The sequence below is a fragment of the Camelus bactrianus genome, chromosome 31, assembly GCF_048773025.1.
Source record: "Camelus bactrianus isolate YW-2024 breed Bactrian camel chromosome 31, ASM4877302v1, whole genome shotgun sequence".
Classification (NCBI taxonomy): Eukaryota; Metazoa; Chordata; class Mammalia; order Artiodactyla; family Camelidae; genus Camelus; species Camelus bactrianus.
The window spans coordinates 16,534,510-16,552,116 of NC_133569.1; the positions used below are offsets into that span (position 1 = coordinate 16,534,510).

The window sequence follows — 17,607 nt, forward strand, 5'->3', positions numbered from 1 at the left end:
GGAGGACAGTCCCAGGCCTTGTGCCTGTCTTCTTTCTTTTTCCTCCAAACCCAGCCCCTTGACTCAGTTTCCCTTTGACTCCACTACTGTCCAGACCTCAGCTCAGTCATCATAAACCCAGGGACATCTTCATGCTGCCTAGACCAGTCCCTTGTGAGGAAGCTTTGTGGTGCTTTGTGCTGTCCAGCCTCATCATTTGTAACATCTTGTCCTCTGTGTGATTACTTGATATGTCTGTCTTCCCTACCAGCTCAGGGGGACAGGTATGTTTTGCTCACAGTCACATCACCAGCAGCTGAATGCGTGACACATAAATCAAGATTCAGCAGTGAATGGGTGACAATGAACATCTCATCCTCTGATACTGCACCAAATGATGAGGCCGTGCCGTCCTGCTTTCTGGAGAAACACCCTCTATCTTCACCTCGTAACTCGTGTTGCCTGCTTTGCTCACACCACCACCCACTGTCAGGAGTGCCCTTTCTGTGTGAATCCATGATGGCTTCTGCCCTCTCCTGTCATAGCTTTTACTTTATTCTGTTGTATTGCTGTTTACTATCTCCTTACACTAGACAGCAAACTAAAACTCAAAGATTATTTACTGTCCTGTCCCTGGACTTTGCAGACTTACAGTAAACTTTCATAAATATTTTTTTGAATGAATGAATGTAGCCATGCCTCTCTCATTATCTTCTGATTATAAAAGTAGGAAATTAGGAAAATGAAATGTATAAAGAGAAAAAGAATTGCATATCCTGTTTACCTTTCACTATTTTTCTAGTTAATAGATTACTTCTAAAGGCTTTAGGTTATTTGTTTACTTAGTTATGGGAATATTTTACCTATTTTTTATAATACTGAAAAAAAGCTTATATACATATGTTTTTTCTTGACTCTAACACTTTAATGGCATCTGTTTTTTCCTTAGAAATTATTGTTAAATGGTAAATGCAAAGATGTATACATCTATAATCAGAATTTCTCTAATATCATTGCCTTCTGTATTTTATTAATGTAAATTTCTTTGAAGAGACTTCTGTTTCCTTGTTTAAAAAATTTACATAGTCAAATTCTGTAATCATTAAGAGCAAAATAATAAAGCTCTTCCCCTTTGGTAGCTTAAAGTTTACTCTCTTCATGGTTTAGTCATTAACTTGTTGGACCCAGTAACCAAATATTTTCACCTGTATAGTCAGCATCCGTTTGCCATCTGGCGTTACATTTCCGTGGCCCTTTCTCTTTGGCACTCTTGCTATAACATGATCATGCTCTCCTTCGAACATTCAGTCTCATTACTAGCAATTTCTCAAATCCACCGTAACTATAGGTATTTCATAAAAGGCTTTGATGTTATAAAAAATGTTTAGCAGGAGTTAAAGCCATAATACCTGGAATTTTTACTTTAAAAAATTAATTATTTTTTGATAAGGAAAGTACCATTTCTAATCACTTGTTGAGGACAGAACTAACTGAATCAGTCATCTGGAATTTGAAGGCTGATTTGTGTGTGTCCGATGAGAAACAGACAGGATGCATGTCGTTTGATCCAGTTCTGTGTATAGGGAAGTGGATATTTACAGCCTTCTCATAGAGAGTTAGTGTGCATGAAATGAGAACAGTATTCATATTGTCTTGTCATTACACTTTTATTACAATGCTTGGTTTTTTAATCTGATCTGATAGTAAATAATATTTTGTAAGAAATCTAAGTAAAGGCGTATATGTGACTATGAAACGAGATGGAAATTGAACAGCTGATAATAATAGGATATTTTTCTGAGAAAACTCCCAGAGTTTAAAAGAAAAGTTTATCAGGCATAATTTATGCCAACCAAATTTGATTCTCCTAGTAGTAATTTTCATTCTCAAGCATGAAATCCAAAATTCTCGCTTTTTGATTAACAAAAGCAAAATGTAAACAGACAATCCAGGCAGAAGGCATACAGGACTTCATCGTACTTACATTCGTACAGCTTTTCTGTGAGCTTGGAATTATGTCAGTTAAAAATTACCCCCCAAATTCTCACTTTTTTCTGATATTAGATACATGTATATTTTATTCAGGTTTTTAATCTTTCCTAGAAGATTGACAAGTATTCACATATTTATGTTTTAATTTTACTCTCATACCTATCACCTAATTATGAAGTCAGAATTTGATAAAATTATTTTGGCACAAGGATGAAAGACTATACATGAATTTGGTTTCTGATAATAGCGCCTTTTAGTCCCACGCCCGTATACTTTGCCCTTAATTTTTGCTTCACAGACTAATGCGGTAAAGTACTGGAATCCTTTTGCCATCCAGCTTACACTCCTTGTGAGCTTTTCTCCACATATCCCCTTGGTCATTAAGTTTTTCCATTTACTAGCATTTTTTTCTCCTGAGTTATTTGCATTTTCGAAAAGCCTCCAGTATACTTCTCGTCAGCTACTAACACACAGTTATTACCAGAGTGAGTGATTTCTGATTCAGATTTTTTTTTTTTAATGTAATAAATACATGCAATTAACCTCACCTTCTACAAAGTATTCACTTAGAAATGGTGTGATTTTGTAACGGAAAACTAGCTTCATTTTCCAGAGTTGGTAACTCAAGCCGCAGGTGACAAGTGACCAATCCATTTATAAGCAGTGGCTCCAGAATGTGGACTTGACCAGAATGCAGATATTTTTATTGGTGGTGAATTCTGGCTGTCAGAGCACCTGACCCACTGAGTCTGTTTTTTCATCCGCAGTAGGATGGTCCCATTCAGCCTTCCCCGCAGGCTTGTTGTCAAACACAAGCAAGGTGAAGTCGGGTCAGTAATTGGGAAACTGTATGATGCTCTGGTGTCTCATCTTTCTTTTTTTTCCTCTTTATTATTCTGCGTAGCATTCTTTTAATTTTCCTAGTTTAGCACAAAACTGTTTAGCTTTTTAGTGTTCCATTGCCACATAATTCTTCAGCTTGATGCCACGTGGTTATTTTTCATCTTTTTGATTAGTAATTTGGGTGAACATTGCTGCCAGTAATTTCAAACTGTTTTTCATTTTATGGAGCCAGTACAGTCACCATGAAATCACTGAGGATTATAATCTATTTAGGATAATTTAATCTTTTGTTTTGCAGTCCCAGGCTGTCTAATCTTCCTGGCTGGTCCCTCAAGGATGGAAATGCCTTCTTGGACAAGGTAATGATTAGCTAAAGTGTATCTATGCCCAGTGAAAGCCATCTTGTCACAGCGGAACCACCCTGCAGCAGTGTGACTCATGGGCTCATTTTTACCCCTGTGTCTTCTCCCTGAAAAAGCCCATGACCCATGTAGTCTTTAGAACTTGGTGATTATTGTTTTTAAGAGCCTTTTAGGGAATCTCAGTGTTCAGATACAGATCCCATTTCTCATATGTAAAATCTAAGAACTTCTGCTGCAAATACATTTTATCACCACAAAAAGAAAACTATTATTTTTAGAACTGGAGTGAGTTTCAAAGGTGATGCTTGTTAGAGAATTCCATCCAGCTCATTTCATTTTGAAGCTGTACTGACTCTCCACCTGTAAGGAGTAAACTTTTTTTTTAATAACTTTAAAACCCTCAAGCATTATGAGTTTTAAACTGCTTCTGTCAGGGGTCAAATCAGATAGGGCTTTGTAAAAAAAAAAATTGGGGTCTTATTCTTCGGGTGATGAAAGGAGAGCAGTGTCATCTTCTGATCAGACCACTTTGGTGACCACGTGGAGAATAGACTGAGAAGCCGGGTGTTTAACTTCCGGGTAGTGTGTTCTTGAGGGAGCAGGAGGGAGACATGTTTTTAGGTACATGTGAACAAAGGGCTGTCCAGACTATGACCTGTGACCCTGTTCCAGTCTTTCCTGGTAGCCTAGAATGGGCACTCTTATAGGTTGTGGGGAAAGAACACAGTTCTAGGAATCTAGGATTTGGGGTCCTAGTATGACTTTGATCACTAACTAGGCCTAAAGTAGGAAATGACTCAAATTACTTTTTCTCTTTTCAGGACTATTAAATTTTTGACATTGGAGTATCTTCCCAGTAATTCCTTCCTCTGATCAGTTTTTAGGCAGCTAACTCATATACGAAAGACCAAAGACACACACAAAAAAGTTAAAACTGTAATCTAGTCAAAATTTTCTACTGAAAAAGTGTCAGAGGTAAAGGAAGATTAAAAACTGTAAAGCATACCCATGCCATTCTTAGACCTCTAAATCATTCTTCCTCTCCCAAGTTTCACAGTTGAAAGGCTGCCTAAGTGTAAAGGTCCTTAAAATGATTCATCTGAATAGGGCATTTCCTTCTTATAATAGATATTGTTAAATAAAGAGATACCCTTTTTACAGAATTAATTCCCGTTCCTACACCCCAACGTAAAGTGGAAGCCAGATGCATGATTTGAAGCCAGATTTCCCTCATAACTAACTGTAAAATTATGTGACATTCAAGAATCTGTGCACCTGATTTCAGCCTGACTCTCCTGCGGGCTGTAAATCATTGTTCCAGGAGAAAGGCTCAGAAGCATCCCATTACCCGTGCATTGTGAGTGAAATGACTTGCATGTGTATGTGGTAGCATTTCATTAGGAGGGAGCGGTGAATAAAATACAGTGACATTGTAGGTGCGTGGAATGGCAAATACACTGCTCCGGGCCAGGAAGGATGCAGCTTTGTCACCTAAGGTGGACGCACCCTGATAGGCAGCAGTAAGGGGAAGAAGATTATGTAGCCAATTTAAGACCAGGCAGAGCTTTGAAATTCCCCAGGATTTGTCTTTAAGCATTTTTAACTTCATCCTAAGGGAGTTGGGAGTCTTCTTCCATTAAACGTAATTGCTCATTTGTTTTTAGCTGGCAGGTACGTTGTAATTAAGAATGGTTTTCAGTCTGTTTTTGGCTCAGCCTCTCACTGGTTAAATGGTAGTTGTATAAGGAGAGCAACCAGAGTTTCCAGTGGAAAACGAGGGGAGGAAATATTCTAATCCAGGTCCTGATATGAGACTTGTAAAATCAAAAGGAAAATAACACAAGTTAACACCCCATTTTTCAAATAGAGATTGAGAGTCAAATTATTCAGACTCTGATGTATAAATACAGATACATAAATATGAATATATAGAAATTCATGTTCAGTGACTAATGAAAACACGCTGGAGCAAAAATTTCACAGTATTTTTCTCTTTCTGGAAAGAGCAGACTGTCAACTGAATTCTGTCTTTTCCTGGTTTTGTTACAGAGTCATAGATAGCTTTAACTTTGGAGCAAAACTCCTGCATAGATTTCAGTATAAAGTGTCATCAAGGGAAGACAGCAACTCGAGTGGCCTCCTGGGGGAATTGTTGGTGGCCCCTCTGTCTCTTCAGTGTCCTCCGTCATAATTCCAGCTGCCAATTCCTGTATGGCTTTGCCTAACAGCTTTTTCCTGAAGCTGCTCCAAATGCAGGATTTGCTGTGTAAATACTCCAGGTCCTTTGCCCCTGGGTGGAATAACTCCAAGGTGTATATATGGTACCATTTCTCAGAGTTTCCCCGTGGGAGTGAGTCCCTCTTGCCCACAGTGGTATGTAGCTCAGTAACATCCATTATCGGCCACTTTTTCTCCCCTTTGTACTTGCCCTTCCTCCTGGTGTTTGTTTAGCACCTCACTTATAAGCTTGCACACGCCCTTTGCTCAGGGTCTGCTTGTGAAAAGAATCCAAACTGAGACCGGCATAGTAAATACCGTGGGTCATGGAGGGGGCCATTGCATTATTTCTCTTTCTTTATAAGTACACCGTTTTCCCTTTGGAATATGGTGGTGGTGGTTTAACTCCTACCCGCTACTCTGCATTTTTCTCCTTACTTGCCCCGCAACCTTTGGCAGGAGGAGAAAGGGGCTCTAAGTGATTTGTCTGAGGCCAGGGCTCCTAACCTAATTGCGGAACAGAATCACTGGAGGTGCTTGTTATAAATACAGGTTCCCTGGCCTCACCCTTAGAGTTTCGGATCCCTTAGGTCTGAGTTGGGGCCCAGGAATCTGCTTGCATCAGTGTCCCTAGCTCATTCTGATACTGCTGGCGTGGTCTGTGTGACGTACTTGGGAAGCACTGGATCCTGAGTTACGGAAGCAGCGTGTGTCCACACATGGCTTCCTCAAAGAGGCATCAGGAAATGTGCATTCAAGTCTGAGTCAGCCACCTACCAGCATTTTTTCTATCCTGAATAAATATTTAGCCTTCCTGCCCCGAAACTCTAAGGAACTCGAGCAGTTGGAGATAGTAGATACTTCGTGGAAAATTTGGTTTGGGGATGAAATTTCTTTGGTGCTGTATCAGATATCTCTTCCTAGAATGTTTTCATGTCTTTTAGGAGCTAAAGGAGTGCTCTGGTCATGTATTTGTGGATTCTGTGCCCGAATTCTGCCTACCAGAGGTAAGAGTAAAGTGAATTTTACTGTGGACACAAAGCATACCTCATCATCTCTCAAATTGAAGCCAAGAAATAATTTTAAGGGGCTTAGCTTCCGATTTTCAAATTGAAATGAATCTGTTATTCCAGGTACTTTTAATTGTACAGCTAAAATATGATGATTTCGGAGCTTTTTATATTGTCTGTAAATCACTGAAGTCACTCTCTTCTTCCTATTCCTAGCTCTTTCCATAATCCCCACTGACACTCATACCTTGGGCATAGTTTTGAGCAAAGTGAAGGAATAACTCAAGCCTTTTAGTTTTGTGATTACAGTCATCCCTCGGTATCTGCAGGGGATTGGTTCCATGAGCCCCCATGGATACAAAATCCCCGGATGCTCAAGTCCCTTATATAAAATGAGTAAAGTCGGCCCTTCATATCTGCATGTTTCACATCCATGGATACAGAGGGCCACCTGGATAATGCCTGTCCTGGGTTAGCCATACTTTTCCTAGTCGTGGGAAATTGGGAATTGGCTGAATAATGAATACTGCATTATTCAATGCAGTAAGCTATAAAAATTCTTGCTGACTTGAAATACCATATGGACTATCGCTTGAAATTCATGGATTCTGACCTGAGTGATGGATATCTGTCACTTACATATCATTATCACAGTGAGACCTGTTGTAAGTGTTTGGGTCCAGTTTCATTGTTTTTAAGGAAACAAAGGTCAGCCTCCATTAGTTTTAAAGGAGACTAATCTCAACTGACAAGCCTAATCCCCAAAGTGGCCTAGATGGAGTTCTCAGCACACAGATGACGTGTAGGAGAGCCAGTGAATAGCCAGTCCGGGGTTCCTGAGGAAATCAATAAGAAGCTACCATTCTGTTCTTCCCATGCGCGCAAGGGATTTCAGTGCCTGTTGAAAATATGTTCACAATTCAGTGCCAGAGAGAAAAGAAACTGGGAGTGCCAGGTCCCTTATTTTTGTCCTTTCTTCCTCTCTCTCTTTCTGTTTCTCCAACTTCCTTTGATACCCTTGAGATAAACTTTTTTCTCTCTTTGACATATGTCTATGTGCCCTTGCAGGATACCAGAGCGAAAGAGAGGAAGAAAAACAAAGAAGGACATGGTAATTAAAGTTGACAGATGAGGGAGAAAGTTTGAGGTAACGTAGGAAGAACAAGGGTGAAAGTAGACAGTTACCGAAATCCTGAGCTCCCCCAAACTGCTAATAAAATCTTTTTGTCACCTTCACTTGTCATTTAGTAGTTGGTGGGGCAGCTCCCCCATCTGTTCAAAGATTCCTGCTCCCAATTGCTACATTTATTTTCAGTTTACTGCCTGTGACACTCACTGCTGCAGCCTTCAGCTTATGGCCAACAGTGTAGGATTCGTTGCTTGGTGTTCCGATGACTTTCTGACTTGCACCATAGAGTGCTAAACGTTGAAATTAGACAATTCACAGTTCATCTTTGCCAACCTGAAGCATCGCTAATATATGTAGGGTTCTAGAGCTATATAAATTGTTTCCACTTGCATTTTAACTTGTGGTGTCTGACAAGTTAGTAATAGTCACTGTTTCAAGGTAAACCAGGGCATTGCATGACCAGGATCAAATAGGGGATGCAGAATCAGGAGAGAAGGGCTAACAACACAGTCCAGTCTTGGCTGACTGGCGGGTGAGCCAGGCAGGACTAACATCCCAGTTCTCATGGAATTTGTAATCTAGTGCAACTACCTTACCTGTCTTTGTATCTGTGTTCCCCCAGAGTCCGTCCCGTAGACTGTGTCTCATGTCTAGGACAGTATAGTAACAGCCAATAAATTATGGTTATTTTGACACAACTCATGCTCTGTAGAACCCAAGTGTCTGTACACAAAAAGTTTAAAATTAAAAATAATCTCTATTGGATTTCATTGAGTGAAAGTATATAAGTAAATATATAAATGTGAATCTGTAAACATAGTTTGGATGTTAAATTTACTTCTCAGAAGAAAATTTTTAGGTATGCACTTGAGGTTTATACATGCAGAATATATATTTTTTTTTCCAGCTGTCCTCACCAAATTTGTTATCATTCTAGACTCTGTGGGCTGATTCTTAAATATTAAAGAGAAATTTCAAATATTCCTAGTTTCTATCTAGGTAGAAGGAAGGTGGGGATGCTTTGAACTTTACTGTAGCTTCACTTGCCTCCCCTTGTTCCTTTCTGGACCTGTCACTCTGCTACTCTGTCTTAATTTTCTCATTTCTGTAAAAATGGTTCTAGAGAGGTGGTGGGGAATAGGACCGGCAGAATAGTCCACGACCCTTCGTCATGCGAGGATGTTATCTTGGAAGTGCAGTGCACAATGCAGAGCTAAGGGTGACATCAATTGGCTATTATTGTTATTAGACGTTTTAGTCACACAGATTGCCGCTGCCCTGGCGGTGAGGGGATTCCGACCTCTAATCTCTATACTGTCCTCGGGCTGATTACACCTTGGCGACTTTATTAAATTAACTTTCTTTACACATAAAGTCATTCAACCAGCAAATACCCACAGCCAGAGTGGCACGCTGTCTCTGTCATTTGCAAAGATGGCACAGACATCTTTGTTACTTCCTCTAGGTACGGGACACAGTACCTCTGTGCTCCGTTCTTCTAAATAAAACACTCGGTGAGTTCCCCCCATGGTGTCTGTGCTGCACCGTACAGTTCCTGCGGGGTAACTTGCGGGAGGGAAAACTCAGTGACGGAGGTGATGTCTCTGAACCACAGCGCCTCACTTTTCTCTGCAGAGGGCGCCGCGTGTAACAACACATTCCTCCAATAGCAGTGCACCGCGGCCTGCTGTGTCCTGGCTGCCACAGCTGGGAGGGGACACAGATGAGTCACACAGGATTCTTGAGCTCAGAGACATTTAATTTTTGAGAGACAAAATAATTTTTTTTAATTTTGAGGGGGGAAGTAATTAGGTTTATTCATTTATTTATTTTTGGAGGAAGTGCTGGGGATTGAACCTGGGGCCTCAGCATGCTAAGCATGTGCTCTACTATTTGAGGTATACCCTCCCCCCAAAATACCTTGTGATATTTTGAGGTGCCATTGTGCAGAATAATAACTGCCATAAGAGGGATATTATAAAGTGCCTGGACAGTTCTGAGGAAGAAGCAGTGTCTTCCATCTGGACAAATCGGGAAGGCTTAGTGGAAGAAGAGAATTGAGCCTTAAAAGACAGGTAGAGCGGGGGAGGGTACAGCTCAGTGATAGAGTGCATGCTTAGCATGGATGAGGTCCTGGGTTCAATTCCCAGTACCTCCTCTAAAAATAAATAAACCTAATTATGCCCCCACCCCCAAAAAATTAAAAAAAAAAAAAAAGAACAAGTAGAACCACGTTACCTGGTTCCAGTTGCCAGGCAGCGGCTGCTGGAGTATCCTGTTATCATTTATCCTCGCATATCTAACTCAGAACTCTGTTTTAGTGAAATCAGAGCACTCCTGGGGAACAGGCTCATCAGTAGTCACCGTGTCCTGCTGCTTAACGTCAACATTAGGAAATATCCTAAAATGAGAAGTGTTGTGGGAAAGGCATCATTACGCCAGGGTACCACAGCAACTCCTCTGCATTCTGAAAGCATCATTTTTCAGGCACTTCATGCCGATCTATGTGCCCCGAACAGACATGTATCATTCCCTCCCCTTTCTTTTCAGACCGAGCTAATAGATCTGTCTACGGTAGATGTGATCCTCATCTCTAACTACCACTGCATGATGGCTCTGCCCTACATCACGGAGCACACCGGCTTCACGGGCACGGTGTACGCCACGGAGCCCACCGTTCAGATCGGCAGGTGAGAGCATTTGTTCTGTGTCGTCAGACAGGGGCTGAGAGCTCCTTCCTGCAGTGGTGACTGTTTTAATAGACTGTTGTGCCAGAAGGGATTGTTATTTCCTTCTGAGCAGCCGACTCAAAGAACAGGCCTGAATAGACAACTCTCTCTGTGAAACAAATGTTCCCTGGAGTTGCTTAGAGATTGACACTGCGAAGAGTAGTCGTTCAGTCTTTCTTAGAAAAACGTGAAGGAGTTGGCAGAGTCAGCTCCTCTGTGCAGATGATACTAATTAGGGGAAGTACCTTCAGTAAGATGCCACCAAGGTGCAATGCAGAGAGCTTCAGGGGAGAAAGGATCATCACATATTTAAGAAAAGAAGAAGAAATTTTACAACTTCACTTTCAGAATTTCCCCCCTTCTGTGGTTTAGTGCAGACTGTGAATGGAGACAGCTTGTAGAAAACAGGAAAAGTAATTAGATAAGTTGTCTGTACTGTTGACAGAGTGAAACTCAGGACTTTATGGAGTAAAACCTTGAGCCTGCCTTTGATCTGGAGAGTGCTGCGCCGTCTCTTCCTCTGCCCCTCCCAAGCCCCCATGGTACAGATTGGTTGTTTCAACTAACTGTAGCATCATTTAGTGAGAAAAAAATTATGTGAAGAAAATTACCCCAGAAAAATAGCACTGTGTTGAAGCAAACTAGCAAGTATGGTGTAAAGTAAAAACTGTCGGGACCCAAAATATGGGATCCAAGTGTCGATACAGACGCTTAGCTTTGAGTTCTAGTGTCTTACTAAATTCCAACAAGATGGAATTACTAGAAATGAAACAAAATATGTCCTTTTTTGTGTCAAACCGTACTATTACCTGCAGTATACACAGAAAAACACAAAGGATCTGAGGAAGAGCATTGTAGGAAAGCAGAACACTCAAGGTGATGGGGCATTTTCAATGAGAGAGAAAGCTGGAAATATTAGATTCTAGTCCGAAATATTTGCAGTGTGAGGATGGACATACCAGACTGTTCTGAAAGCTACAACCAGAGCAGTGATAAGCCTGGATCCCGGCTCTTAGAGTGCTGGAGCTGGTACTGCTCCTTCAGGATGGAAGAAGGTGGCAGTATTAGGAATAAGTAAAATAAATGGATGTGAAATGAAGTTGTTCAGCTTTCAAATGCTAATAAATTTGTGGCTTTCCATGTCCATATGTTTATTGGGAGAGGATTTAAGTCAGTGGGGAGCATCTGTACTGGACTGTATAGGACATTCAAGATGTTGAAAATCTATTTCTAGCTTTCTGGTCAATCTCCAGCCATCCAGGACCCTAGCAGTGCTCTGTTCATGTGTCCCTCAGAGCATGTGGGTCATTGAGCCGGTCAAGAGAGGCATTTCTTAGATTCCCTCAGTTGTGAACCTGTGGTAATCCATCTTGTGATCTACAGAGCCTGTCCTTTTGCAGGTCCTTGAGTTAGATTTTTAGGATTAGTCCTTAGAGTATTCATCCATGTGGAATTGTGTTAATTCCTAAAACATATCAAGGAAACTTATTTTGGAAATAGGGTATATAGCTCAGAGGTAGAGTGAGTGCCTAGCATGCACAAGGTCCTGGGTTCAGTCCCCAGTACCGCCGTTAAAATAAATAAGTAAATTAATAAACCGAACTACTTCCTCCCCAAAACAAACAAAGCCAATAAATAAATAAAATATTTTTTAAAAAAGAAAACTTACTTTGCTAGTTTAAAATGTCCACTTAATATATAACATTGTCAGTAAAAAAAAAACTCTACTCCCACTTTTGCTGCCACCAGCATCCGGTACTTCATACTCATTTAGCTTTTTTCCTTTTGTATTTTTAATCACATTAAAAAAAGGCAGAGATTTTAAGAGTGAGGGTGAAACCACAGGCTTATATGTTTCAGCGTGTAGAGACAAGAAACACTCCAGGCTTATTTTAAACGCGAATTAAATCATTTACATTCAGAATTTTTAACGTGGAAATTCAATGAGAAGGCTGGGGTTTTGTTCAGCTTAATGTAAAACTGTGCCCCAGTTTATATGCAACAGAAAGAAAGGTGACTGGGGAGGGGAACACAGACAAGCCCATCTCCCTTGGCTGCAGCGTTAGCATGCCATGTCTTTCAAATTCTTTCTTGAGTGTTCATTACTTCTTTGTTTAAACTCAGGCTCCTCATGGAAGAGCTGGTGAACTTCATTGAACGAGTGCCCAAGGCGCAGTCTGCCTCCTTGTGGAAGAACAAGGACACTCAGCGGTGAGCGGAGGCCGGTCTACCCGCCTTGACGGCAAAGCTGTAGACACTGCAAAGCGGACTCAGTTGTTTTCTCATCTTCTGCTTAAGCTGTTAGAACTAAGTCTCTTTTCCCGATTTTATGGAAGGGTTATGTTTGATTCAACCAATATATTTTGAGAGGTATGCAAGGTACTACAGTGGGTCTGGGAGTTTTCAAAAATTAGTAGAACAGTTGGCTCTCTCTTTGAGGCACCAAGGGGTTGATGGGAACTCAGACACCTAGACAGGTAAATGACAGTCCTGGGTGGCGTGCATTGTTCCAGACGCTTGGTCATGCTGTGGTGGGCACTCAGAACATGAAGAACTTTCTCTGCTTAGGGAACTGAGGGGGACATTCCATAGGAGAGGACAGTTAAGGTGGGTCTTGGAGGAAGAACAGGACTTTTCCTGACAGAAAAGGTCATAAAGTGGGGTCCAGGCACAGCATCAGAGGATACAGGATATTCAGGGAACAGTGAGAAGTTCAGGGTGGATTAGAACTGGTTAAGTAGAGAGGTGAAAGATGAAACTACACGGGGACATTGGAGCAAGATAACGGAGCATCTACTGCGTCAAGTTTGAATTTTGTATTACTGAGAATGGGAAGTCCGTCAGGGGAAGCTGAAAAGGAGGAGAATGGCATGATCACATGTTTGTTCAGGGTGATTGACCCTGGGAGCAGCGTGGAGGATGATGGGAGTGCAGAGGTGGGGGCAGGAAGTCCAGCGGCAGAGCCAATCCAGAAACCCAGGCAACCCGAGGGAGCGGAGGCCTGAACTAAGGCGGCAGCAGGAGAGTGAAGAGGCGACGCGAGGGGAAATGCAGTAGAGGAGGCGGGGAGGCAGCTCGGCTCTGTGTCTGCCGCCCTCCTGTTACATGGGCAGCGGAGGACACCAGGGGTCTTAGCACACTGGTCCAGCCCTCCCAGCTGCTGCCCTCAGCCCCCGGCACCACAGCCCGGCCGACGGCCTGGCATCCGGAGCCCGGAGTCCAAGCTCATCTGCGGATTCTTAGGTAGTGTGTGTGGTGTGCATTGCTCCCCAAGTCCAGTCTTCTCCAGCTCCCTCGCCACCGAGTTCTCTATCCCTGTAGATCCTGCTTGGGTAGCCATCTGGTTACGTAAATTTCAGAATGTCTGACTTTTGTGGGTGTTCTTCCTACAAGAATCTGTGTATGTAGCTAGGAAAAGATGCTTTGTTTTCATACCGTAACTGTTTCAGGGTTTGAGCACAGGAGTCTCCTCTGCACACTCCTTTGTATACGTGCTACTTGCTCTATTTAACTTACATAGCACTTGCTCTGTGCCAAACACTCTTCTCAGTGTTTTATTTAATTTACTTCTTTAACATTATCATTTTTACAGAAGAGAGAACAGGCCCAGAAAGGTTGAGTAACTTACTTAGGGTCAGCCAGCTAGTGAGCGGTAGGATTTGGATTCAAACCCAGGCAGCTGGGCTAGGCTGGTTGCAGAGTCGGTGCCCTTAACCCCTGGGCTGGGCCACCTCTGGGCCACGTGCAGGCCTTTTCTCACCCGCCTGTGAGCCCCTCTCACTTGAGGAGGGGACAAGTACGTTTAACTGTGTGCGTTTTCTCCTGTGTTTTATGGATCTTCTTTTTGTCTCTGTTTCCTTGATGGGGATTTAGTGTCCGTCCGGCTTCTGATCAGGAATCACCTTCAGGACACGCACATGTCTGAGTCGTCTGTGTGCTCATGAATGGTTTCCGTGACCTGCCCAGCTGCCCGCCTAGTACAGGGCCCCCTCCCCTCCGCACTGTGCGTTCTTACTCTCAGCTCCTCTCCTCCTGCCCGTTGCACACCGCTTCCCCTTTCCTTCCTCTCCCCCATATGCCCACTGGACCACGTTCGACCCATTTCTCTACATCTCCCTCTTTAAAAACCTGAGGACTTTGTTTTCTTTCCCTGTGGGACACGCACACCTTGGCTTCCCTCACTTCCTCCTTTTTAATTTATACCCTTAAATATTCTGCCACAAATAATCTTGGCACACTAGAAATGATGTTCAGAGATCACTGTTTCCTGACTCCCTGGGCCAAGTCTTAGGAAGTCCAAGTCCTTATTTTGCCTTTTTTTTCTGTGACCTTGGGCAGAGTCCTTGGCAGTTCTTTTTGCTTCCCATTCTTTGTAAAATAACTGGCCAACAAAGGGAGTGCCATCGTATATTAGGGAGGAGGGCAAATTGAGCTTGAAGGAGCAGAGGGCTAAGGGAGGGGGCCTGAAAGTTATTTCCGAAGATACTCAGGAAATCGCCCTTTCTAAAAAAGGTGCTAGTTGACGTGAAATCTTAAATTTGCTATCTCGCCACCTGCTGGGCAAAAAATCAGGAACTGTTGAGAGCTAACTTGATAGAGGATTCATATATCATGACCGTATTTCTGATCCTGGTCAAGTATTTTGATTTGGCTTTGGAGTGTGAGGTAAACCATAGTTACTGATAAAAAGAAGAGTCTAATTATTGGAAAGAATATGCTGAGGTATTAAAGAGGCAAAGAAACTGTGTCCTCTTTTTATCTTAGATAAATTCAGCTTGAATGTTAGAAGTGGTAGAAAAATTTGAAGAGCTATTTTTTTTAACATTTTTTAATTGAGTTATAGTCATTTTACAATGTTGTGTCAAATTCCAGTGTAGAGCACAATTTTTTAGTTATACATGAATATACATATATTCATTGTCACATTTTTTTTCACTGTGAGCTACTACAAGATCTGGTATGTATTTCCCTGTGTGTACATGAAGAGCTATTTTGTAATTGACAGCAGACAAGAGTTCTTTTGAAACAGTCACCTAGAATTTAGTCTTGGCCCAGAATAGTACCGTGCTTCATTTAAACAATATTTATGCTGAAGGACTTAGACCACTTTAAAAGTTTCCTCTGTTATGAGGCCAGTTGATATCAGGTGTCCGAAAATACTGTGACCTATCATATTGAGAAGCAGTGGGGTTTTTTTGTTTTGTTTTGTTTTTTGCTGCCTAGTACATTGACTAAGTGATATGGACTATGTCTTTTTTATTTAAAAAAAAAATTCCTGCGCTTCCCTTGTCCAGTTCCTATAAAGTAGGAGTCACAAACTCAGATGCCTGCAGGGGTGGGGAAGGTGAGCACAGGAGGGAGGGGGGCTGCCAGGAGCTGTGGCCCAGTGACCACACCCCTCTAAAGGGACAGTTGACAGCTTCAGCAGACTGTGGCCACGTGGGAAAATGAGCCCATGGCTGCCAAATCTTTTTTTTTCTAAATAAGCTTAAGATCTGAATGTTTTAAATGTGATCTTTTTTTATCTTTTTAAAATGTTGAATCTCACATTAAAATAAAATTCTGTGGTCCAAGCAAAACACCTCCGTGAGTTGGATTTGAGCTCCCATTTTGTTTTTGTTTTTGTTTTTTTAATATATTTTTATTGAAGTAGTCCGTTTACAATGTAGTGTCAATTTCTGGTGTACAGCACAATACTTCAGTCATATAGGAACATACATATATTCGTTTTCATATTCTTTTTCACCGTAAGTTACTACAAGACATTGAACATGGTTCCCTGTGCTGTACATTATAAACTTGTTGTTTATCTATTTTATATATGTATTAGTATCTGCAAATCTCGAACTCCCAATCTATCCCTTCCCACCCTCTTCCTCTGAGCCCCTAGTGTTTGACTTACACTTATATAAGCAGTCTCTTGGTTAAGTATCTAGAATTAATGCATCTTAGTAGCTTAAGTTACTAATAAGACCATCAAGTAAATAAACAATGAATTAAAATCTTCCAGACTCTTTGGTTTCTGACAGAGTCCCTTAAATCAGAAGAAGTTAATTTGAATTAGCATTTGATTTAGTATTAGCATATAAACCAAAAAAATCTATTATTCTTGCTTCTTGGCAGCTGTCTGACTCCCTGCCTCAGTTGACACCATGCCTTGAGATTTATTTGGAAGGGAACCATCCTTCTTCCTCATTTTGACATTGTAGCTTACACTTCTTGAGAAAGATCTTGAAGGGTAGGAAAAGGAGAATCCCTTACAATATAATTTTTGAGTCTCTGACTTTCCCATACGTACTTCCAAGTTTAGGTGTTTAATGGGGAAATTTAAAGCACAGTATTCCGCTGAAGAAATTAACCCAGCCTCTGGTATTTTTTGAATAAGGCTAGTATTTTTTTGTATAAAACTTAAGAATCTACAATTATAATTAAGAATAAATCATTATAGGATATTGTCATAATCTTCTAACAAGTTTTAAGGAATTAGATTGATATATATTCCTGGCTGAAATGTTACAGCAATTTTCAGTACTCAGAGCTTAAAATGTGGGTTTATAACTTACAGAGGACATAAAAGAAAAAAAAAGCATATTGTACTTGAAGTTCCTCTGCTCTGACACTCCTTGGGTATTTATAGACGAATTTATCAGGTCTAACTATGTAGTAGGAAGAAAATTAAAGCTGTGGACTTGAAGGTCAAATAGACTGGTGCTTGAATTTGAGATCTGCTTCTAAGTAGTTGCAGCAATTTATTTCTTCTAGGTGCTGTTACCTCGTTTATAAAATAGGAATAATATTATTTAGCAACTTCACAAGGTTGTTGTGAGGACTAAATGAATAATACAAGTAAAGTCCTTAAAACGGTGTCAGGCACCTAGTGGGTGCCCAGTAAGCACCAGCATCCTTTCTTCCTTGAATAATACACGTGGCTCACATAACGCCCTTTCAGTAACCAGCACACGGCTGCCTTCCACAGCCTGATTTATCTTTTGACGCTACCTTTCCTGATGAGAGTGAAGTGGTGTATGTTTCTTATCCCACTGTTGCTTCTAGTTAGTTGGCAGTGTCATTCGGACTCTGGGACTCAGTCTTCTTTCCTGTAAAATAGGAGAATTGAGTTGAACTATCTCTAAGTTCACTCATGTCATACTTTTTAAAAATGTCCAAGCAGGGGCTCAGAGAGTGGCCATACTTGGATGGAGCCATCACGACTTTGTTCTTCAGGAGCTTAACCATTCCATTTCACTTGGAGCTGATCAGCCTCTGAGGGGCTGATGTGGGCTAACTAAGCTCCCAGGATACTGACTGACTGACAGAAATACCATTACATTGCTTTATACTGAGCT

At 41.4% G+C, this 17,607-nt stretch overlaps 1 protein-coding gene across 1 annotated transcript in view; it reads left to right on the plus strand.

Moving 5' to 3' along the window:
- Positions 1-17,607, plus strand: part of INTS9 (integrator complex subunit 9) — an 84,521-nt gene that overhangs the window by 32,064 nt on the left and 34,850 nt on the right. The window contains exons 3-6 of the mRNA XM_010967825.3: positions 3,113-3,173; positions 6,338-6,400; positions 10,083-10,222; positions 12,386-12,472. Coding sequence (XP_010966127.1) covers positions 3,113-3,173; positions 6,338-6,400; positions 10,083-10,222; positions 12,386-12,472 — 351 coding nt within the window. The remainder of the gene's footprint in view (positions 1-3,112; positions 3,174-6,337; positions 6,401-10,082; positions 10,223-12,385; positions 12,473-17,607) is intronic.